The sequence below is a fragment of the Artemia franciscana genome, chromosome 6 (genome assembly GCF_032884065.1).
Source record: "Artemia franciscana chromosome 6, ASM3288406v1, whole genome shotgun sequence".
Taxonomy (NCBI): Eukaryota; Metazoa; Arthropoda; class Branchiopoda; order Anostraca; family Artemiidae; genus Artemia; species Artemia franciscana.
This window is the reverse complement of record NC_088868.1, coordinates 17,766,630-17,790,930: the sequence shown is the minus strand read 5'-3', so window position 1 is coordinate 17,790,930 and position 24,301 is coordinate 17,766,630. Positions and strand designations below refer to the sequence as shown.

The following is a 24,301-nucleotide window of genomic DNA, read 5'->3' as shown; positions in this document are numbered from 1 at the left end:
AGTCTCATATTGTTTGGGAAAGTGTAAGTGTTTGGACTTTTAAATTGCAAAGTGGCCTCATTAGACTATTTAGATAGTTTTAAATAGAAATCTGTAGGCTCAGAGCCTATGGATGGTGATTGTTATTGTTGCGTCTGCATGGCTAACAAAGGATAGAATTGTCTTTCTTGATCCCCATCCTTGGTCATTGCTCACTTTGTAAAATATTGGAGAAAATAGTATCTTTGGATTCATGAAGTACTAGCATCCATAAATTAAATTTGTTTGGCAACTTGTGATTGTATGGTCTTAGGTCTCTGACCTTTAGTGTTCTGTCCAATAAATTTAAACAATGTGAGAAAAGTGCAACACAGCAGGTAAATTATCACATTAAGTATAGGCCTTCACAACAACAGATAATTTATCCTTACAAACCTATGTCATTCAGGCCTACTTCACTAATGACCCCCCCTCCCGTTTCTTCTTTTTTGTGAGCATGTCAGAGATTTTGAAAAAAGCAATCATGGTCTTTTAAAAATTTTCAACATGTCCAGTGAAAACGGCTTATTTTACAGTTAGACTTGATTTTAGTTGGCGAGACTTGATTTATTTTTTTCTTTCTTCAAATTTATGGGGATAATTCTTATCAAAAGTGGCATGAATCCCGTGTCTTCTTTTTTGCGACCTTTTAAGAGATTTTGAAAAAAAACAATCATGGGCTTTAAAAATTTTTCAACATGTCCAGTGAAAACAGCTTATTTTGCAGTTAGACTTGATTTTAGTTGGCTAGACTTGATTTATTTTTTCTTTCTTCAAATTTATGGAGATAAATCTTATCAAAAGTGGCGTGAATCGTCTGAAAGTGATGTTCAACATCATGTTTTTTTGGCACTGCAATACATGTATTTTCGGCACAAACAAACGCATTTATTTTTCAAATTAACAAAACAATATGATTCCTTCCAGCCAGTGTTAAAATTACAGGATTTTCGTCTTTTACCCAAGCCAAATTAATCAATCACTTGGAAAATTAGCTCTTTGACTATCTACCTTGGTTCTACTGCCCTAGCAATGATGCATGGATGTATAATAGATAGATATATCTATTAACAAATGAACTAACCTCGCTTTTATACAATCCTAATAAGGGGGGAATTAGTGCCAGGTTTGCTTCTCACTCAATTGGACTATCTGTCTTGGCTTTTTTCTACAATTAGTCATGACTTGGTTCCCACAACTATTCCATTTTAAGTTCAAAAATTTTTGTCTTTTTTTGTCCTAAAGATATAAAAAATAATTGAATTACAATGTAATATCAATATTATACCATACGTCTAATCTACATTATATGCATAAATGTATTATGACAAGGGCTATAATTATCCCTACAATCATAAGAGATTATTGCTTAATAATATAATAGAATACCCACCTTGCTTTTTTCCTGTTGAAAATTTTCAGAAGCAATATCAAAACTCCTATTTCGTATTTTGTTAGACGAAGATGAAGACATCTCCTAGCACCTGTTCTGACCCGATTTGGCAGCAATCCTGATGAAAACAACACTTTATACTTACAATGTCACAAATATAGGAAAGTATTTAATAAACCTAAGCAGTAAAAAAAAGAAACTGTGACAAATAACTAAAAATAGTTTGCATTTTTAATTAAGATATATAGAAAAATCCTGTTTCGTTTGAATGTTCGTTGCAGGCACATATGAAGGGTTACGCGGGTGTTGTGGTGCTTGCAGGCACAGGACTGGAAACCCTGGCAGTGAATCTATCTTACCTTTACATGAGAACAAAACCAACTTTCTTGGGTCTTACAATAAAAAGGATAAAAAAACTGGCTGGAAAAAATCGAATTGTTGAGATTCTGAGATTGTTCTTTTATTTATTTTTACCCCCATCCCACCTCACCTCTGATTTCACATCTATACATATTAAGGCTATTTGCTCTTTATAGTCACCATTCATAGTGTAAAAGCTAGAACAAGTAAATGTATAACCTGTAATGCACTTTCTACCTGACTTAACAGTTCTTTCAATAAAAGAAATGTTTTTTTTTGTAGGGAATTTTCAAAAGATTATCTGGAGTCTTTAGTGCTGTTCCATCTTGGCTAAAAGAAAAATTATCACCAGGCAAAGTTTCAAATGGAGAAAGTGAAGACACAAGTAGTGTTCTTCAGAATAATATTGCTAAAAGTAGTATCAGTTTTAGTTCAACTCCAAAACAAAGCACGGAAGACCAAGATGCTTTTCATACACCACCATCAACTACAATGCTCCCTGATGACCAAGGAGAAGACAGTGAAGCCGAAGGTAAGATATTGATCAGTATTTTTCATAGTTTCAGTCTTGTTTTAGAGCTAAGATCTGAGTTTCAGTTGAAGTGCTTTATTGAATTTTTTTCTATAAATCTATTTGAGAGATTCAGAAGAAGATTTAGAGGATAGACTGACAAAGCAACTTTTCCTAGGGGTTGTTGGTGTTAAAAATTGGCATCTTGAGATTACAAGAAATGAAAAGAAAAGATCATAGCTTCAAAAGTAAACTCTCCGGGGATCATATGATGTATTACTTACAAATTTTTTGTATTCAGTGTTTGTTCATGTTTGTATGCATTTTTGTAAATTTGGACCCTGAAATAATTCTAGTTACCTACTGAGGGGGGGGGGAGTGCATCTACCAGATGGATTTACTGAATCAAAACCAAATATGACTGGAAGTAAGAACCTGTGTCCTAGTTATATCTTTTGGATACCAGGATATACTACAGCCTCTGCATGGGAAGAGAGGGGCCCTGGATTGGTGCCATTGGGACATCAACCCAAAAGTTGTTGCATTTCAACCAAATTTGGTTGAATGTAAAAGCTAGTGCACTTTATGTCTTTTGGAGATCATGACTAGATGCAGATATTTGTGACAGAGGGAAGGAATTTTTCAATCATTGTCATCAGAAGAACTGCCAGAATGGGCTGTTAGCCTATACCTCCAGTGACAAGTAATAGTCCTTGTTTTAGCTGTTGCACACAAGGATAAAATGCAACCTCTGGAGGGTGGGAGGAGGACAGAGAAAAAGGGGGCTTGAAATTCTTATCATTGAAACATATGCCAAAAATGATCTTAGTTTTGTCTTCCTGGGGCTCAGATCTGATCTGAACTTCCTGTGGGAGTGAGAGGAGAAGGTTTCCTAAATTCTTATTATTAGGGTATCTAAAAGAAGGGCTATTGTCTTAGCAGCGGTTTTAGGCCTCAAATCTCGGGGCTGGAGCTAGATATGCCATAGGAGTGTAAAAATATAAAATAAAATAAATTTAACGCCCGATGTCAGAAAAACTGGGGGGGGGGGAGGGCAGTTGCCCCCATCCCGGCCCAGGCCTTGAACCGCCACTGTATTGGTTCTGTGTTTGATATACCTTATTGCAATTTATTTTCGTCACTGACAGCCAGTGAAACTATTCTCTTTCAAAGAGAAAGCTTTTCATTGGCTGTCAGCGATGGTTCCCAAATTTTTTCCCTAGTTCCTCCTTAACATATTGTGTAGACCCCTTACAGCTAAAACTAGAATAAGAAAAATATGTGTGCAGACGATTATATAAATGTATGATGTAATATTTGACAATGATAATCAGATAATTAAAGGTAGACTCCAAGAAAATTGTTTACCTATTTAAAAGTCAAAATTGTAAACTTCTTTGCAATACATGTCATTTTATAGCAAATATTTCTTATTTTACAAATTTTCAAACTAAAAATCTAAGAAGATAATTGCATAATAAAGCAAGATAATGACACTAGTTGTTAATTTATTCAAGAAAAAAATAACAAAGCAACAAATTAAAAATGTACCGCCTTAAAAGATAAAAAAATACTGTGCTTTTACTGCTAATACTTTGCAGTAAAAAATACTGCAAAGTTATAAACTTTAATTACGACATGATTCTAGTTAAAACTAGTACGATGGGTGATATTGTTTTAGCAACTTAAGGTACTGAATATTTGAATACTTGAAATTTTCAATCTCTCAAGTCTTGTTTGGTATCCAGTGATTTTCTATTAGCAAGTACAGAGAAAATAGGTTGGTTGACCTAGGTTATAGGGAAGGGCATAAGAAATGCAAAGCTTCATTGGAAATTTGTGAATACTTCTTTCAACATCATAACTAGCAGTTTAATATGACTCTTTTTCTCTACCAATTTCATGTATTGTTGCATGTGAGGTCTGTTAAGCTTTTATGCTCTTCTGTTACCAAATTACAGATTGGAAAATTGTATGTGGGTTTCTTATCAGCACGTGTTTCAGGATGGACATAGGAAAATATTCCTCCAAATATTTTTCAAAAGTCAGAAGTATTCAGTTATCACTAGTGTATCTTTATTAGAAATCAACATCCCTGATATTTCTTGGAACTTATACAGGCAAGGAAATGACTAGCGATTGGATTGTCCTAAGCCTACTGACCCCATGTCTAATTTCTTTATCAATGCATCAATTTTATCCAGTCCTTTAAAAGAGTTGCATCTCTTCTGTGAAACGAATGATTGATTGTACATATGCATTATATGATGGCATTTTACAATGAACTTGTCTGCCTCTATGATGGACTTGGACTTGCCTATACGTGCCTGCTGCCTCCTGGTGTTGCTCAGAAGGACGTTGCACCTCTTTGACTTACGAGCGATTGGGAAACATTTCAAGAGTGTAATGCTATGTTGGGCGACAGGCTAGCTACTTGCCCCTTTGAAACAAAATCCAGCAACTGGAACGTCGATTCGACAATCCTATGTGCCAGCAATGGCTCCAGAAATTCTTTATTCTTAATCCGAATCAGAGTACAGGCTTAAGTTCCTATTTTTCTCATGATGTTTACTTTCCATCAGAGTTGGTATTTCAAGGTAATTGAAGTCGACAAATGCTCTAGAGCCTAGACTGTGCAAATAACCGTGTTAAAATAAAGGCTGCATAGATAAATTGTTGAACGGTGTGTGCCATGTGCCTTTTGAAGTCAGGTTTGAGTACTGGTTTCGATCTACATCACTGCAGGGCCCTTGAACACTTATCCCCTCCCCCCAATTTCCTAGGTATAAAACATGTTATGGTTCTCAATTGATGATCAGATGTTTTTTCGTAGTTGAAAAAAGTTAGGAAGAATAACTCTGTGAACCAAGATTATAACATAGGAAGCACAGTGATGACAGTGGTCAAATATGGTTCTGAAGCATGGGTGCTCCGAAAAAAAAAACGGAGGAAGTTTTGCTATATGTTTTCCTGAGAAATTGCCCACACTTTATTTTGGGCACCCGGATGATATACTGTATTTCAAATAGTAGGCTGTACGAAAAGTGTGCTTCAATCCTACTCTCTAGGGCTATAAAAAGAGAAAGGTTGAGATGGCTAGGGCGTGTTCTGCAGATGAAGGATGACATATTGCCAAAAATTGTCCTTTTTGGCCAAACGTCTAGGGCTAAACGGAAAACAGGTCGTCAACGGGGTGGGGGGGGGGGGGTAGACCTGATCCCATGAAGTCTTGTGATCTATACAGGATTCGACAATTTTATATTACTTGTTTTATTTTTATTTTTGAGGGACCTGACTTTTCCCAGAATTATTCCTGATCTATACCTTTGCTGTTACTACGTTAATTCCGAATTAATGCGTCTACATTCTAAACAAGTTTTCTTTAAACAAAGTTTTTCCTTTTTAGTATTACAATGATGTCTCATACGAATTTAATAGACGCTGACGCTTGGGGAGAGAGGAGGACCAGATATGATTCTGGTCCCAAGGAGAGGAGGTCAAACCATATGATTTCTAAAAAATTGCTTATGTTTTGCTTTTTTTTCAATTTTTGGCCCCTCCCCCGAATAGATTTTACGTACGTGCTCGTGCGATATTCTTAGCCGCTAGATTTAGATAACATAGTTATAATATAATTTATTATATAATTATTTGGTACTTACGTATTATATCGACCACACTCAAGAAGTGAAGTTGGGTTAATCATAATGAAAAATACCAATGTTTATTTAAAATATAATAGTTTAATAACAAATTATGGAAACCACAACAGATAAATTTGAAATATATATAATTATGGAACACATTATATTAAATACCTAACTTAACCAACTCTATATATTAAATATTTAATGAAAACATACATGTATAGTAGTTCATCCTACTCAGGCTAAGCTAATTATCCGAGTGCACACAGAGAAACTGGCTTTATAACAGATCAAGAACAACAGCATGGTCGGTATAATACGTAAGTACCCAATATTTATATAACGTAATTATTGCATTACGTAACTATTTATCGGTTTGCAGATTAGTTGATTCTTGAAAATGACGTAGGTTTATTATTTTTGCTAGTCCATTAATGTGGGAGATGTCTGAGGTTAAATTACATGTGACTCAAGTTGTGCGGAGATCTTCAGGAGTACACAAACCAAGCCCCCACTGGGATATGTTCATTGCTACTATAGTTCTATTTGACGGATTGCTCATGTTTTAGGTGACAATATGAGTACATCAACAAGTATTTCATCCTCACTATTTGTGGAAAGTGATTTACAGGACTCTCATCTGTCTACTTTGGCAGTGCCTTTAAATGTATCACTTCAGTCTACAGATCAATCCAAGCGTAAATCCTCCTTCAAAACGTTAGATTTAAATCGAAAAAGAAGGTTGGATCAGAATGAGTCTGGTAAGTAGCAACCTTCTACTAAATGGTATTTTGCAGTCGTTCTATACACTCTTATTCAGAAGGACATTCATAATTTTAAAACTTCTCTATTGGTCATGAATAAAAAAAATGCAGAAAAAAGATGAATATGTAGTTAAGAATTACCTCAATTTTAAGGTCAATCAAATAAAATTCACTTTTATGTAATATACATAGGTATGTTGTAGATATGAACATAACATCAGAAGGTCTTTTAATTGATATTGTTTTAATGTTTATTTCATTTTTTTTTGGGGGGGCGGGGGGGGGAGGGGGAGTGGGTTTAAGCCATTTAATGCAGCTGGTAGAGTTAGACTTGAAAAAAACTCTTTAAGTAAATTTCACCAAATTTGTCATATACAAAACATGCACAACTGCTGCCATACGTTGTGCATCTGTGTTTTTCTACCTTTGACTAGAAGAAGCATCATTTGTCCTGGTATTTCAGGGAACTAATGTCCCTCATTCAACTCTGAACACTAGTAATGGATAATACCGACTTCTGATTCTGCTGTTTTGATTCCACCTCGTAGTCCATCCTGACACGATATCCAACTCCGAAGCTTAATCTTGCGAATCCCATAAACATGAACTTTGCGGTTCCCCTGTGACCAACATAACCGTTGTTTCTCTATGAACTAAGATATTTGATATTGGGCAGATGAGATAATCTGTATCTCTGCTATTACTCAAATAGCTTTAAGAAAAGCCTTTTAGGTCAAAGTAAAGGAAGATAATAAAATCTGAAATGAGTAGAAATATGTAATAAATAAGTCGAAACACAACAAGCAGGAAGTATGATCAATGGAACCTAAAACAAACAAAAATTAAAATTAATTTAAAATCAGAACACCAAGAAATCACTCTATGCTACTGTTGGGTAACATTTAGGAAGTTGTCAATTCAACCTTTATTTATTGCAGGACCCTCAGTCTTTTAAGTCTTCAAACATTCTTTTTAAATGCTTTTGAATTTATTGTTCGTCTTTTATTATACGTATTATCTTGATTTTTTTTTCAATTACTGTACGTTTTTTAATATTCTTACTTTTATCATGTGCCAAGTGTTACAGTGTTTGAATTTTTCGGAAACTTAATTTGTTTAAGAACTAAATGTTGATTTCTAATTAAAATTTTTATAAATTTGTGTGATTGATGTGATTGAAGCGAAAATAAAATGGATTGTGAATGAGAATTAATCAAATAAATATAAAAAATAACCGTAAAGGTGAATAGCTAAATAAGAAAACCGGTAAGTGGTCAGAAATCAGTATTATATTTTAAGGTGCCTGTCTGAAGTTTCAATCGGCTTGGAACCACTGGACTATGGACTATGCAACTACTCTTTTGAAAGTCAAATAGTATTTCTGAATATGTGTTTTTGACTTCTATATTGGCATATTAGCCTCAGATTTTTAATCGGCACCTTCAGAAATCCTCGAATACCAACTTTGGTGAAAATCGAGCACTAATTGTGAAACATTTATTTAACAAGTTTATATTTTTTGGTTCTCAATTACAATATTAGCCTCAGGTTTGTCATCAACAATCAGTTAATTCCTTTTTTACCAGCTTAGGCGAAAATGAAACGCTATTTGTGAGATGAAAACATAGCTCCTGGCAATCGTCTCGACAAAGGGGGCGAGAGACCAACCTTTGGGTCATTGACCAAAAGGGGTAAAAATTAAATTTACTTTGGATGGGGCTTCACCTCAGGCTCTCACATTCTATAGATAGTAAGTCGTTGATGAAAATATGTTAAGTTTCATTTTAAAGGGACTATTTGTCTTATGTTTCCTTGTTATCCCTGATACTAGATGTATGATGTCGCCCCTTAACTGTTCTTATTAAAATTTTAAGAAATTACGGGGCAGATGGGTTATTGAAAGGTTGTGAGGTTGGCTTTTGATTGTTTTTTAGCCCTGGAAGGAGTGCTAAAACTCTGAATCCGTCATCTAATGAGCTCTAGCAAGTTTCCACGACCATCTATTTTAGATAAAAAGAAAACATGAAATGAAAAGACATTGTCGACCAATCACGCTTTGTCACCAGTATTAAGCTGGCTATGATAACCAAACTAGTTTTATTGACAAAAAGGGCTTAGTGCAGAGTTGTTGTAGATGAATTCAGTGACATGTTACTTATCAAAGTTGTGACATGTTACTTATCAAAGTTGTGACATGTTACTTATCAAAGTTACAGTTTACTCAGACACGTCTTTTATATTTAGGTCAGCACTATGGCTTTCAGTTATAAAAAGCTTTAACATGTTTCAGCACAAAAAAAGAAGGAACATTCAAAAATCACTAAAATAAATATACTGAGAAAGCAGATATATTATATTTTTTTTCTTTGCTAAATTTTTCTTTTCATAACTTTAATTTTCTACTGAAACATTTTTGAGTGTTGATTTTGTTACAACAGTAATTCCATGAAGTATGGAAGAATAATTTCCCAGTCTGTATGATAGATAGATGGATAATTTTTTATTTGCAACAATTAAATAAATAAATATGACAAACCAGTGCACATGCCTGGTGGCATACTTTAGCACTGACAATGTTACAATGTTACATACACTACGAAAATAAAAACTAGCACTGACAATGTTACATACATTAGCATTGACAAAATAAAAATAAATCAAGCCAAAGTAAATACAAGCCTACAGCATCAGCATAAATATACAGAAAAAAAAAAAAAAAAAAATTCCCTGTAACATATTAAACACAAATCACCTAATCATTTGTCCTAATCATTTCTAATCATTTGAATATCTGCTTCGTCTAGAAAAATATTGCTGTTGAACTTTTTCTCAAGCCAGAAAAGAGTGGTCATTGTCGCCCCTGTACCTTACCTTTGCACTCGTGTTGATCATTCATATACGGTTTATCGTTTAATTTTATTGTATACTCCATACAGGTTTCATGAATCATTATAATCTGATCCCTTCGCTGTTTTTCATGTCTATTTTAACCGGCTGAGAAACCGTTTTACTGTAGTTTCTGACTACAAATATCAAGAGAGAACTTTATAATGAAACAACCCTCAATATTTTTTCATCCTCGGAATTAAATTTGTCCATATTTTGTAATTAGCGAAATTATTGAAATTCAAATCCTTGAGTTCAGAAACCAAGTTGGAAAAATTTTAATTTTCCTTTCTAACATCATGTTCAAGGAAAAACGATTTGCTCCCTTCCTTTGGGAATCGCAATATAGACTACTTTTTCATGAAGGAAGGGGGTTGTAAGTCTTACATTCTTAATAAGTTTATTTTTCTTGTTTTGTTCAGGAAACTCGTTTCTACATCTTTGCCCACCAGTTTCTGCACTTCGGTATTTAACTTCATTGGCTCTTGGCCAAGAAGTTTGTTGATGGCCCCATAGCCGTAATTCAATAGAATTTACGAGTTTTTTAATAGCAAAGGAGAAAAAAGAATCCAAGCCCCTTTGTTGAAGAGGAGGTGCATACCATCTTTACTCAAGGGGAGATATACAACCCCCGAACACTGTAGAATTCTTGAGAACTTTTGACTTTGAACAACTTTATTAGGAAGAATTGTTTGATCAAGCTGATTTTTATCTAGGTTTCTCCTCTTAAAGTCTGCCATCTTTGAATTTTAAGGCCAATTTACTTTAAGATTTGAATGGTTATATCTTTTAATCGGAGTAATTTCCAAAAAACTTTATGATAAAAATACATCTTTTTCTTGCAAATTTCAGTTTTGTACCATTGTATTGGGGTTGCTGTTTGGCTTGTTGGAGTTAACCCACAATCTCACTGAATAGTAGCATATCCTAAAAGTAATTTTATTGTCTTCTTTATTCTATCTATTTCATTATATTTCTGTTTATTTTAATCGCTGATTAATTCAGGTTTGCTTTTTTTCAGCTGAAAGCAGTGCAAACGTAAGCAGAAGTCCCAGTGTTTTCACTGAGGATTCAGATCTTGGTACTAACTGGGATCTCGGTGCCAAAAGGGCTCGCTTAAGTTTATGGACATCTGCATCTCACGGAAAGGTATTGTTTGTTCTTAATAACAGTATATACTCAAGAGAACATTAGAGAACATCTAAGCTCTGCAACAACATACATGTTGAGAGGGAAAAATACGAATGTTTTTGTGTTGTATTGCTGACCCCTCCAATCTCCTTCTTTCAATTGAACTGTAGGTTTTTGACTCATAACCCCTCACTGTTTTGCAAAATACAGCTGTTTAAATTTTTTTTGCAGACAACTCAACTCAGATCCTACTACTCGCTTCCTCGAATTCAATTTCCACTTCCTTCAAATATTTTCTTATGACCTTTTCCTACCCTTTTTAAGGATGTTCTGGCTGACGCTTTGTTGTACCAAATTTTTAACTTTTCAGTAGAGGTCCTTCAAATTAATATTGGAGAGGGATATACAAACGAAAGTGTTCTGATTTGGAAGGGTATATTTAGACTAAGCATGCAATATGGATACTAAGGATATTATTGGTCTCTTCTTATTTTCGAAATATTTTTTGTTGAGAAATAAAAGATCACATTCACATGGTTACCTTCAAAGGGGGAAGGAATGGGAGGAATCCCCCTGGAACAATATTTGTCTTATTGACCCTCTCTCCTCTCTCTCCTGCCTTGAATGATTTAGATGTCACGATCTGAGAAATTGTTTTTAGAAAAGGCACTTTGTCCCCTTAGAAAAGGCACTTTTTCAGGGTTAATTTTCGAAACAGTGCAATGCACAATTAATATGATGAAATTTTCACATAAGACCCCCCTCAAGCACGGATAAGGTTACTTGTATCAATGCAAACCGAAACCCTAAAAAATGATTTAGGGCAAAAAAAATTGATAACTTAAGACAAAAAAAAATATTACAGATGCACCTTTTTATGGCACTTGGTATCTACCAAGTGACATATACCGATCACAAATTCTGTCGGTCTGTTGGTCTGTCTGTCCCCGTTTTGCTACTTTAATCACTTCCAGGTAAGCTAGGATGCTGAGATTTGGCAGGCGTATCAAGAACGAGACCAGATTAAATTAGAAATTATCATTTCCCCAATTCGACCATCTGGGGGGAGGGGATGGGGGGACGGTTAAATTGGAAAAATTAGAAAGAATGAGGTATTTATAACTTACGAACGGGCGATCGGATCTTAATGAAATTTGATGTTTGAAAGGATATCATGTCTCAGAGCTCTTATTTTAAATCCCGACCGGGTCCGGTGACATTGGGGGGAGTTTGGAGGGGGAACCTAAAATCTTGAAAACGCTTAGAGTAGAGGGATCAGGATGAAACTTGGTGGTAAAAATAAGCACGAGTCCTTGATACGTGATTGACATAACCGGAACGGATCTGCTCTCTTTGGGTTAGGTGGGGGGAGGGAGGATTAATTCTAAAAAATTAGAAAAATGACGTATTTTTAACTTACAAAGGAGTAATCGGATCTTATGGAAATTTGACGTTGAGAAGGATGTCGTGTCTCAGAGCTCTTATTTTAAATCCTGACTGGATCTGATGACATTGCGGGAGTTGGGGGAGCCTAAAATCTTGGAAAACGCTTAGAGTGGAGGGGTCGGGATGAAACTTGGTGGGAAAAAATAAGCACAAGTCCTAGATACGTGATTGACATAACCGAAATGGATCCGCTCTCCTTGGGGGAGTTGGGGGAGGAGGAGAGTTAATCATTAAAAATTAGAAAAAATGAGGTATTTTTAACTTACGAAGGAGTGATCGAATCCTAATGAAATTTCATATTTCGAAGGACCTCGTAATTCAGATCTCTTATTTTAAGTTCTGACCGGATCCAGGGTCATTGGGGGGGGGGGAAATCTTGGAAAACGCTTAAAGCGGAGAGATCAGGATGAAACTTGGTGGGAAGAATAAGCACAAGTGCAAGAAACGTGACTGAAATAACCGGACTCGATCCTCTCTCTTTGGTTGAGTTGGGGGGGGGGGGGGGGTAATTCGGAAAAATTAGAAAAAATGAGGCATTTGTAACTTACGAACGGATGATCAGATCTTAATGAAATCGTATCTTTAGAAGGATCTTGTGCTCTAGAACTCCCATTTTAAATCCCGACCAGACCCGGTGACATTGGGGGAATTGGAGGGGGAACTGGAAATCTTGGAAACCGAAAATCTTGGAAAACGCTTAGAGTGGAGCGATCGGGATGAAACTTAATGGGAAGAATAAGCGCAAGTTATAGATACGTGATTGACATAATTGGAACGGATCCGTTCTCTTTAGGGGAGCGGGGGGCTATTAATTTTGAAAAATTAGAAAAATTGGGGTACCTTTACCTTAAGAACGGGTGACTGGATCTTAATGAAATTTGATATTTAGAAGGAACTTATGTCTCAGAGCCCTTATTTCAAATCCCGACCAGATCTGTTGACATTAGAGGGAGTTGAAGGGGGAAACCTGAAATCTTGGAAAACGCTTGTAAATATCGTAGATACGTGATTGATGTAACCGAACTGGATCCGCTCTCTTTGGGGAAGTTAGAGTGTAGGGTTCAGTGCTTTGGCGAGTTTGGTGCTTCCGGACGTGCTAGGACGATGAGAATTGGTAGGCGTGTCAGGGAGCTGCACAAATAGACTCGATGAAGTCGTTTTCCCAATTTGACCATCTGGGGGCTGAAGGGAGAGGAAAAATTAGAAAGATTTAGGTATTTTTAACTTCCGAGTGGGTGATCGGATCTTAATGACTCATGATATTTAGAAGGACCTCGACACTCAGAGCTCTTATTTTAAATCCTGACTGGCATTAAGCCTCTGATCTTCCTTTTAAATCAATTTATTGATTCTTAGAATTTTGCCAGAGCTCATACCACATGAGCTCTTGGCTCTTCTGACGTCGTCACAAGTGCCATATGAGCTCTTAGCTCTTGTTCATGGTTGATTTTCGAGATTGTGGAATGCAAAAGTAATATGCTGAAACTTTAGCATAACAACCCCCTCATGCATAGGATAAAGTTACCTATATAAAAAGAAACCGAAAATACTAAAAATGAAATATGTTATAACATTTTATGCATAAAAAATAGACTTTTTACACTGTATCAAATATGGAAAAGTTTCTAATTTCAATTTCATCTCTAATAGGTTACTACCGTTTGAAAATAAAAATATAGGTCAAATGGTAGCGTAGTTAAACTACTTTCATTAGTGAATCTGACTAGGGTGTTATCTTAATTTGACTGGGATCTGGGTTCACCAGCACGAAAGGGATAAACGGCCACAAAACTTTGGAAGACACATTTTTACTTCATAAAACAGATCATTTATGTAAACGACTGGATCCAGGATAGACTTTTGTGGGACAAAATATTCACTGAAGCTTTATTTGTTGAACTAGTTGCTTGTTCACAGCATTTATAGATATTTGATGTTCTAGACACTTCAGTTACTGATCCTATTTTGTAACTGGGGTCAAATCATTCTCTCTTTTTTTGAATTGGTATTTTTTATTCTCTTGGAAATTTAACTACATTATAGCCTTGTTCTAATAAAAATCTTCATTCCAAGCAATTTGCTTTCAACCGAAATCGAGCTCATGCTTCTTCTTGCATCCACTCTTATCCCTTTTCTTGTTTAGTAGCTTAATTTAAATTTTTTGAAATCTCTAAGTACTTCCCCCTAATCATAAATCATATAAAATATTCTCTTTGTCTTATGGGTTGTCACCTCCGCCATCCCTCGATCTTTACCCTAAAGTTTGACTCTTTGCCCCAATTCTACTTTTTAAAACAATTAAAAACTTTAGCGTTAAGAGCGAGGGATTGCGGAGGTGACAACCCATTTTATATACGGAGTAATTTCTCTTCGTTTTAAGTTTTAATGTCACTCCTTACTTTCAGTTTAAAAAAACTAGTTTTTTTAAAATTTAATATTAAATAAAAAAGCACTTGTACTAATACTAATTGTCAACAAGGCATCCCAACAGTATCCCATGGACGACTGAGGGTATTCTGTTCAAACTTTCGGGGCTACTTCTATTGCTACTTCTGCTCTTAAAATTTAACTAAATCAAAAGACTGTAAGTGCATCCAATTTGTCAAAGAGCATAGATAAATTTTTCTTTACCAGTGGTATAGAGTTTTCAATTTCAGATCATCTAGAGGAGGTATAAAACTAAATTAAACGCTACTATTTGTCTTCAGATTCTTAAAAGGGTGTATATTGTTAAAAATTGTTGAAAAATCTTCTCGGCATAAAAATAGCAGGCCAAACTATAACTTCTTAAAGAAAAACCGAAAAGATTTAAACCATTATTTTCTTTTTCCCTTAATATACTATGCCAACATAAAACCAACATAAATTAATTAAAAAACTTTTTCCACAAAATAGGTTTTTCAAAGAAAAGTCTAGAACTCTGTTAAACCAAAAATTAGCAAAACTAAAATCAAATAATCTACCAAGCATCAAACTACCACTAATCAGCTTTGATAAATAAGTGAAACCCAAAATGAACTGAAATCACAATCAATAACCGAGTCAAACTCAAAACGAGCAGAAATTAAAAAAGTTGGACTCAAAATCCGTATGCCTTCTTAAGGACAGAATGTAATTTGCAAAATTAAATTTTAAATGTTTTCACTTTTATAACTTCAATAAATCAAGTATTATTAACATCTTAAGGAATAAATATCAACATATGTATATTGAACTGACAATGCACATTCATTTGTATTTTTTTTCAGTAAATTGCAAACTATGTTCTGGCCTTTGGAAGGTATAGGGGTTTTGAGCCCTACTCATGTTATTCGAATTATGTAGTCGAATGGGGTTAGAGGGCAGCAAACTCCTCTTCCGTGCCCTATTTTGCTACTCGACCCTTCTACCGTTACCAGATAAGTGGCTTGAATTACGATATTCTGCATCGACAGCATATTTTCCTTTTTTTTCTCTGCAGCTAGCGGGGCACTGTAAAATTTTATTTTATGGCAATGCAATGCCTGTATTAATCAAATATAAAATCCCTAAGGTTTTTCGTTGCTATCTGAAACCAAAACACAATATAAGGAAAAAATACATAGTTAAAGTGGTTTTACATTGGCTGAAGTAGTTGATCTATCATACCGGTTTAAGTTAGGTAGTTTAAGAATTATTCTGATTGGAGGATTATTCTTATTTGACTAATCGTAGGCCATTTTGCGTTCTTACGGTAAACAGTTTACGTTGTGGAATGACTCTCTGTAACCATTATTAAGATCATGCATAGGAAACGCCTCAAGAGCCTCAGCTACGAATGTGATAGATCAAAAAGACATATAGGGTATCATAAACAATAGCAAAGGCTAGATAAGAGTCGTTTTTCAGCGTTATTAAAATTTATCAAAGAGTGTTGTCGTCAGTGTTGTACGTTGGATACAGGCATACTATTTGTGCATATACGTATGGTTATAGATCTGTTATGGTTTTAAAATGATCAGTGCTTTTGTAGATTTCTTCTATACAAGTTTGTAAATTGTATAAGCTGAATTAATTTATGTTTAGTTTTATGTACATTCGTTGTGAAAGTGTATTTTTTTTTCGCAGAAGGTTTACTCGGCCCAGGTGCTAGTAAGCCCTCGTATTTTTGTGCCACATTCTGTGTAGAGCTGCTTGAAGTCAGAGTAAGCTATTTCTTGTACTTTCTTTTGCCGAGGGTGAGTAAAAGTAATGTAGTCGTATTTTTGGATATGTTAGAAGGAGGATTAATGCCCTAATTATGAGTCCCAACATTTTAGTATTAATTTAACTGTCACACATTTTTAACACTTTTAGATATTAGTCTGACTTAAATTTGAGCCTGGTGCTTGTCTTCTAGAAAGAAGCTTTGTGATCGCAGCAGGAAAAAGGCTCGATGACAAGAAAGTTATGCAGAACTTGAGATAGTCTTATGCAATATATCATTGGTCATAGATCACTCCAGATCAGGTCACGCACTGCAGACTCTGAACCAGAGTTTGCATCTGCAGAGTTATGCATCTGCAGACCCAGATTTACCAATAGGCACACTAATCCTGGGCCTAGGGGCGCTATAATTTATCACTTGGGAATTTTTTCTTAATAAAAATTGGACTGATGTGATTTGTCGTTGAAGTGCCAGATGCACTCTGCCGCCGTGCTGCCTATTCACAGAAAGTGATGTTAAGACAACACATAATTTTCGTGGCCACTTGTGAACTGTCAGGCTCATCAGTTGCGTTCTGTTCAGTGCTTCCTCTACCCCCGAATTTTGAGGGATTTCCCCAACATTTTGCAAAAACAGAGCGGCAAAAAACGCTTGGGCCTAGAAGCGTCAAAGCTTTAAATTTGGCCTTGTCCATCTGTCATGAATGTGATTCCACATTTTCAGAAAAAGACTGCAGAGGTTAGGCCCTTGCAATGACTCGGAATAGACAGAAATCGCCTACGTAGAAAGAGTTATTTCCGCAACATAATAAGGTTATTTTGTAAGCTTGTGCCTGTTCAGTTGATGATCAAATGACCCGTGTCAACGGTTAAAGTTCGTGAGAAAATGACCAGTTTTTTGGTGAAAAAAAATTGCTTTAAAGTTAGCCCTATTCCCTGACCAGCATCGTTTCAATACAAAATTATTTTGTGATATATTACTTCAGCTTGTATATATAAGCTCAAACACAGTTTGAGGCTTTTATTAAACCTCGTTTCTTTTTAAAGGTTCTTGAGAAGCCTTCTACATTTTCGCCATTGCCAAGAAGTAAAATGTTCCAGTCTCCATTTTACCCTGGTAATACTACGTATGGTGGAGCTTCGGCCTACCGCCCAGAAGGGACTCGGCCCTTTAGGGTAGGTTTTTCGTTTGTTTTTATTGTGTTTATTTATTTCCAGAGTAAGGTGCGTTAAATCAATGATTTGAGTTTTATTTAAAGGACCTTTTTTTAAAGGTTAAGAAATTAGATTGACTTTAAGTCGAAACTAAATTGATTTTCAAAAAAGGGAAAACGTCCTCAAAAAGATCAGTGATCTTAAACTGAGACCAAAGCGGTCAATTTCAGTATATCAGGAAACCCTTCTGTAGAGGTTTGAAGCCCTTAGTTTCAAAACTATAGACTTTTGCATTTTTATGGCACTTGGTATTAACCAAGTGACATATAGCAATCGCAAATTCTGTTGGTCTGTCGGTCCCGGTTTTGCTACTTTAGGCACTTCCAGGTAAGCTAGGACGATGAAATTTGGCAGGCGTATCAGGGACTGGACCATATTAAATTAGAAATAGTCTTTTTCCCGATTTGACCATCTGGGGGGGGGGGAGTGGGGGCCCTGTTAATTCGAGAAAAAAACAGAATAAATTGAAGTATTTTTAACTTACGAACGGTTGATCAGATCTCAATGAAATTTGATGTTTGGAAGGATATCGTGTCTCAGAGCTGTTATTTTAAATCCCGACCGGATCTGGTGACATTGGGGAGGGGAAGTTGAGAGGGGGAAACACTTGGAAAACACTTAGAGTGGAGGGATTGGGATGAAACTTGGTGGGAAAAATAAGCACAAGTCCTGGATACATGATTGACATAACCAGAACGGATCCGCTCTCTTTCGGGTAGTTGGGGGGGGGGGTTAATTCTGAAAAATTAGAAAAAACAAGGTATTTTTAACTTACGAACGGGTGATCGGATCTCAATGAAATTTGATATTTAGAAGGATATCGTGTCTCAGAGCTCTTAATTCAAATCCCGAACAGATCTGTTGACATTGGGGGGGGGGGAGTTGAGAGGGGGAAACCTAAAACTTGGAAAACACTTGGAGTGGAGGGATCAGGATGAAACTTGGTGGGAAAAATAAGCACAAGTCCTAGATACATGATTGACATAACTGGAACGGATCCGCTCTCTTTGGGGTAGTTGGGGGGGGGGTTAATTCTGAAAAATTAGAAAAATGAGGTATTTTTAACTTACGAACGGGTGATCGGATCTCAATGAAATTTGATATTTAGAAGGATATTGTGTCTCAGAGCTCTTATTTTAAATCCCGACCGGTTCTAGTGACATTGGGGGGGGGGGGGGTCGGGAGGGGTAAACCTAAAACTTGGAAAACACTTAGAGTGGAGGGATCGGGATGAAACTTGGTGGGAAAAATAAGCACAAGTCCTAGATACATGATTGACATAATCGGAACGAATCCGCTCTCTTTGGGGTAGTTGGGGGGGGGGGTTAATTCTGAAAAATTAGAAAAATGAGGTATTTTTAACTTACGAACGAGTAATCGAATCTCAATGAAATTTGATATTTAGGAGGATATCGTGTCTCAGAGCTCTTATTTTAATTTCCAACCGGATCTGGTGACATTGGGGGGGGGGGGGTCGGGAGGGGGATCACTTTTAACTATTTTTTTCTAATTTTCTAATTTTTCAGAATTACCCCCCCCCCAACTACCCCAAAGAGAGCGGATCCGTTCCGGTTATGTCAATCATCGGATCTCAATGAAATTTGATATTATTAGAAGGATATCGTGTTTCAAAGCTCTTATTTTAACTCCCGACCGGATCTGGTGACATTGGGGGGAGTTTGGGGTGGGGGAACCTAAAATCATGGAAAACGCTTAGATTGGAGGGATCGGGATGAAACTTGGTGGGAAAAATAACCAGAAGTCATAGATACGTGATTTACATAATTGGAACGGATCCGATCTATTGGGGGGGGGGGGAGTTAAATCTGAAAAATTAGAAAAAATGACGTATTTTTAACTTACGAAGTAGTGATCGGATCTTCATGAAACTTCATATTTAGAAGGACCTCGTGACTCAGATCTCTTGTTTTAAATCTCAACCGGATCCAGCGTAATTGGTGGGGGGGCAGTTGAGGGGAACCGGAAATCTTAGAAAATACTTAAAGCGGTGAGTTCAGGATTAAACTGGATGAGAAGAATAAAAACATGTCTAAGACAAGTGATTGACATAATCGGACCGAATGTTCTCTTTGGTGGAGTTGGGGGGGGGGGGTAATTTTGAAAATTGAGGTATTTGTAACTTACGAAAGAATGACCAGATCTTAATGAAATTTGATATTTAGAAGGGTCTTGCGCTTTAAAGCTCTAATTTTAAATTCCGACCAGATCCTGTGACACTGAGGGGAGCTGGAGGAGGAAACCGGAATTATTGGAAAACGTGAAAATTGGGGTATTTTTATTTTATGAATAGGTGATCGGATCTTAATGAAATTTGATACTTAGAAGGAATTCATGTCTCAGAGCTCTTATTTCAAATCCCGACCAGATCTTTTGACATTGGGGGAGTTGGAGGGGGAAATCTTGGAAAACACTTGGAGTGGAGGAATCGGGATGAAGCTTGTTGGATAGAATAAGCAAATGTCCTTGATACGTGATTGACGTAACCGTACTAGATTCACTCTCTTTGGGGGAGTTGGGGGGAGGGGTTCTGTGATTTGGTGAGTTTGGTGCTTCTGGACGTGCTAGGACGATGAAAATTGGTAGGCACGTCAGGGAGCTGCACAAATTGACTTGATAAAGTCGTCTTCCCAGATTCGACCATCTGGGGGGCTAAAGGGAGGGGAAAAATTAGGTATTTATACCATACGAGTGGATGATTGGATCTCAATGAATTTTGATATTTAAAAGGACATCGTGACTCAGAGCTCTTATTTTAAATCCTGACCGACATTAAGCCTCTTATTTTCCTTTTAAATCAATCTATTGATTCATAGAATTTCGCTAGAGCTCATACCATATGATCTCTTGGCTCTTAGCTCTTCTTGCCTCGTCACAAGTGCCATATGAGCTCTTAGCTCTTGTTTCCAGAGGAAAGATCATGGTTGTGTATCTATTAGTTTTAGTCGATTATATCGAAATAATTTTGTGTAAAGAGCTTGATTTTTATATTCCAAGATTTTTTTGTTAAAAATTTTTACTAAAAAGATAATTTATTTAGAATTAGGTACAGAAAAATTAAGGTGGTATTTAGTTTTCGTTGCTTTTAAACTTTCTCTAGTAAGTCCATATAGAATACAATATAACAGATTATACATTGACGTATCGAAAGTAAATACCCCCTCTCCCCATCGCCAAAAAAATAAACAAAAGAACTGTTTAAACCATCTATTCGAGAAAGAGTGAAAAGGAATTAGAGGTCATACAACTCAGAAAATTCTTTTGCTACAACCTATATAAAAGGATACCTGTTGATCTCTTCGTGAATATGCGAGTATAACAAAATTTGGCATTTTTTTAGGTATTTTTATTCATGTTAAAACTATATGTATAAAAACCCAATGCATAACATTGGGACAAAGAGTTGCGATAGAATTTTAAATTAGGAAGACGCTGTTGACGATGTATGCAAGTTACAGAAATTTACTTTATGACTCTAGTTTTCTGATACTGCTTGTGTAATTCTTCGAGAGTAGGTTTTGGAAGGCACTACTACGGATAAATATTTTATCTTTATGTTGTCCAGACTTTGTTCTTTACTACCACAGGTCTAGAAAGGACTGTGAGAATAACAATTGATTGTTTTGCATGGCACGTACTTGGACTGTCAAGTCTAAAAGGATGCCAGCTCTCAAAAGGTCTCGTTGAAACAATTCATGTATTTTGAAGGGTGTCTATAGGATGATTTAAGCCCTATAGTAGACAAAAAAAATAACTGATCTTAAATGTATATGAATGAAAATCCTGGTCCCTTTCAAATTTTTTAGCGAAAATGTTATTAAATAATTTTTTAAACCATACTGCCTTTTTATCTATAAGAGCTGTTGTAAAGAAGCTTCGATGGATATCTTGGTATCCAACACTTGTTTTAAGACAGTATAGACAAACTGATTAAAAATCTTTTTCTATCACCCATCGTTTTTGAAACATGTGATATTAACTATCTATGTATATTAACTTCAACGAAATCCAACAGAAGGGGATTAATTAAATATATTTTTGTTAATATCGTGACAACCTGACATGACAGAGCAACACAGTTTGAGTTTTCAATTTTCATGTTGTCAAACAAAACATACCAACTGTCTGTGCCTTGTTATTGTGTGTAATTGAAACCAGAATATATTACAGAACAGGTAAAATTAGTGACAAGGCAGTGAAAGATAGCTAATTGTTATAAAGATATTCTAGTTTCAACTGAAAATGCTGGAAATTTTAGTGAAAAATTCAAATGTTCGGTCAACGAAGGTGCGTTTTTGGGATCTAATATATAGCAAAACCTTGAAATAAATTGTTCTGTTTCTATGCTCCTGCTATTAATGTGATTGGTAAAAGGGGACTTTGATACAAAAAAAACCGCTGAGTTGTCATGAGGTATTCTGGGTAGAGTCTATTGAAACTTTATGATTGTTTTGTGCACTTAGAACTACAGCAACCTTTGATTTATGGTTCCAAAAATTAAACTCATGGAAGGGAAGATATTTCCTTCAGCTTCCTTTCTAGTCTTTGATTATATTTGTTTAAGTTTTCTATGAATGGGCATAAATGCAAGTTGTGAAGTCGCGTTTGGAAAAAAAAATCCAGAACAACTGAGACTGCTTAGTATATTGAGAGTCCAGTACGATAGGAGTGAACGAATTGCGCTAATTGATGAGCTTGCATAGGCTAAGGCAATGAGGGTTAAGTCCAAGTTTTAATAAAAACATATAGCTTAACGCCTTTAGAATTAACTTTAGAAAATCGCTGGTGTTAAAAATAGGAATTTAATAAAACCAGGAAGAAGTTGAACGAAAGCTGGTATTAAAAATAAATTCAAAAGTACATTTATTTTAGTTTTCAGTCGGCCAGTAGTTGTATTCATTCAATTAAGGCAAACAACATCTTTCACGGATGCACTTGGCGTGGGACGATGGACAAGCCAAGTCCAATGTTGGTTCATTATGACTCCTGAAACGAAGTGTATGTGTTTGACGAAACAAACACTCATTTAAGTAGTTTATTCGAATGGATAAAGGAAATTGTTTCCTATTGTATGTGCTTTCTTATGAAACCGAAATTATTTGTAATTTAAGAAAATATCAAAATATCCTTTGATAAAATACCCTTTATATTCGGTTCCTTTATTATATTCACTTCCATTATAATGGATATTTTCCATTATAATGGAAGAACCGTGCGTGAATAACCTGAAAGACTGCCACTAGCCAAATATATTGGATAATTTTCCAATATATTTGCCCAAGCGAGCGTGATGAACAGTGAATCCTCTGGTAGAACCTCAACAGCTTGACTCTAGTCCGTCATTGTGGAGTGACATGAGAGGTGTAGCATAAGTGGGAGATGGTAGCGTCAGCAATGAGGGGGGGGGGGATTAATGCCAGGTTTCTCTTCTCACTCAATTGGACTATCTGTCTTAGCTTTTTCTACAATTAGCCATGACTTGATGCCCACGACTATTCCATTTTAATTGAAATTGTTTCCTATTGTATGTTTTTTGTTATGAAACCAAAATTTTATGTAATTTAAGAAAATATCAAAATATCCTTTAATAAAATACCCTTTATATATTTTACACCTCTAACTCGGATGCGGTAATCACGATGTTAATTGACGTCAAATTTACTGGTATTTTTGGGTCTAATATATCTATCTTTTTTAAGATGAGTGATCGATATTTACAAGTGGACCGCTACTTCAACATTTAAAACTGCTTTCTAAAACCTTTTTTTCTTTTAGAGTCAAGTTATATCTGTGAAGAACAGGGTGAAACCGGCTGATAAACCACGACCCATGACTGCAATGACAAAACGAATATATAAAGCCCTCGAGTCTTTAGCCCCTCCCACTCATTTAGACACGCCCAAGAAACTAACATCAGTTTTGGATCTATCTTCAAGTTCCTCAGGACCTTTTACTGGATTTTCCACGCCGGCCAGAAGTCTTGGACCTCCACTGAATTCCTTGCCTATACCACCCTCCCCAGCAAGAGTTGTTTTTCCACCTCTTAAGGTGACCAAAGAATTAAGAAAACCTGCAAATCTGTAAGTTAATCTGCTAATATTTTTGAATCCATTCTTTCTCTTTAATTTTTGTATTTGTTTACCTTATCCTTAGATTAATGCTTTAAATATTGCTTAATATTTGCATAAATATTGGCAGTAAAGTAGAAATGAAAAAAACACAAGTTGTAATGTACAATGTCTTGCCCATGATTTTTTTCTTTTGGCTTTTTTTTACAATTTTTTTTTACAATTTAAATATATAGTACAGTAATTTTTTCTATCTATTTCATAAGTACTCTAATGGGCACGCTTTTCCTGGAAATAAGGAGTCTAAATTGGTAAATAACTTCAAGCGTACTCACAGAGAGTTTTCTTGATAAGAGAAAGGGCAAAATTTGTATGAATATTAACAGTGATAAGTATTAGGCTCAGAGTAGCGGCTGCCAGCCGCATTCAACAGTTTATCAATAATCGAGTTCCATTTTTGGTAGTCCTGGGTCCACCCAGCTCAATGTCGAGCCAGTTGTTGTCTCATAGTAAACTGAAGTGATAGATGCCTTTCTGTTTGAGGTTAGCTTAGATGCAGACTCGAAAAGTTTTGGATTGTCTCCCTTTTGCTTCTGCCGTCTGGTAATAGGCTTGAAATGTAGTTGTTTTTTTTAATCAGCATCTCAGGAGGTCAGTGTTTTATGTATACATATCAGCGT

The 24,301-nt window shown here is 35.8% G+C and overlaps 1 protein-coding gene across 1 annotated transcript in view; it reads left to right on the top strand.

The window, feature by feature from the left end:
- Window positions 1–24,301, top strand: part of LOC136028129 (nuclear pore complex protein Nup153-like) — a 44,200-nt gene that overhangs the window by 6,817 nt on the left and 13,082 nt on the right. The window contains exons 2-6 of the mRNA XM_065705776.1: window positions 2,054–2,303; window positions 6,499–6,690; window positions 10,601–10,728; window positions 17,368–17,496; window positions 23,329–23,633. Of these exons, the coding sequence (XP_065561848.1) occupies window positions 2,054–2,303; window positions 6,499–6,690; window positions 10,601–10,728; window positions 17,368–17,496; window positions 23,329–23,633 (1,004 nt within the window). The remainder of the gene's footprint in view (window positions 1–2,053; window positions 2,304–6,498; window positions 6,691–10,600; window positions 10,729–17,367; window positions 17,497–23,328; window positions 23,634–24,301) is intronic.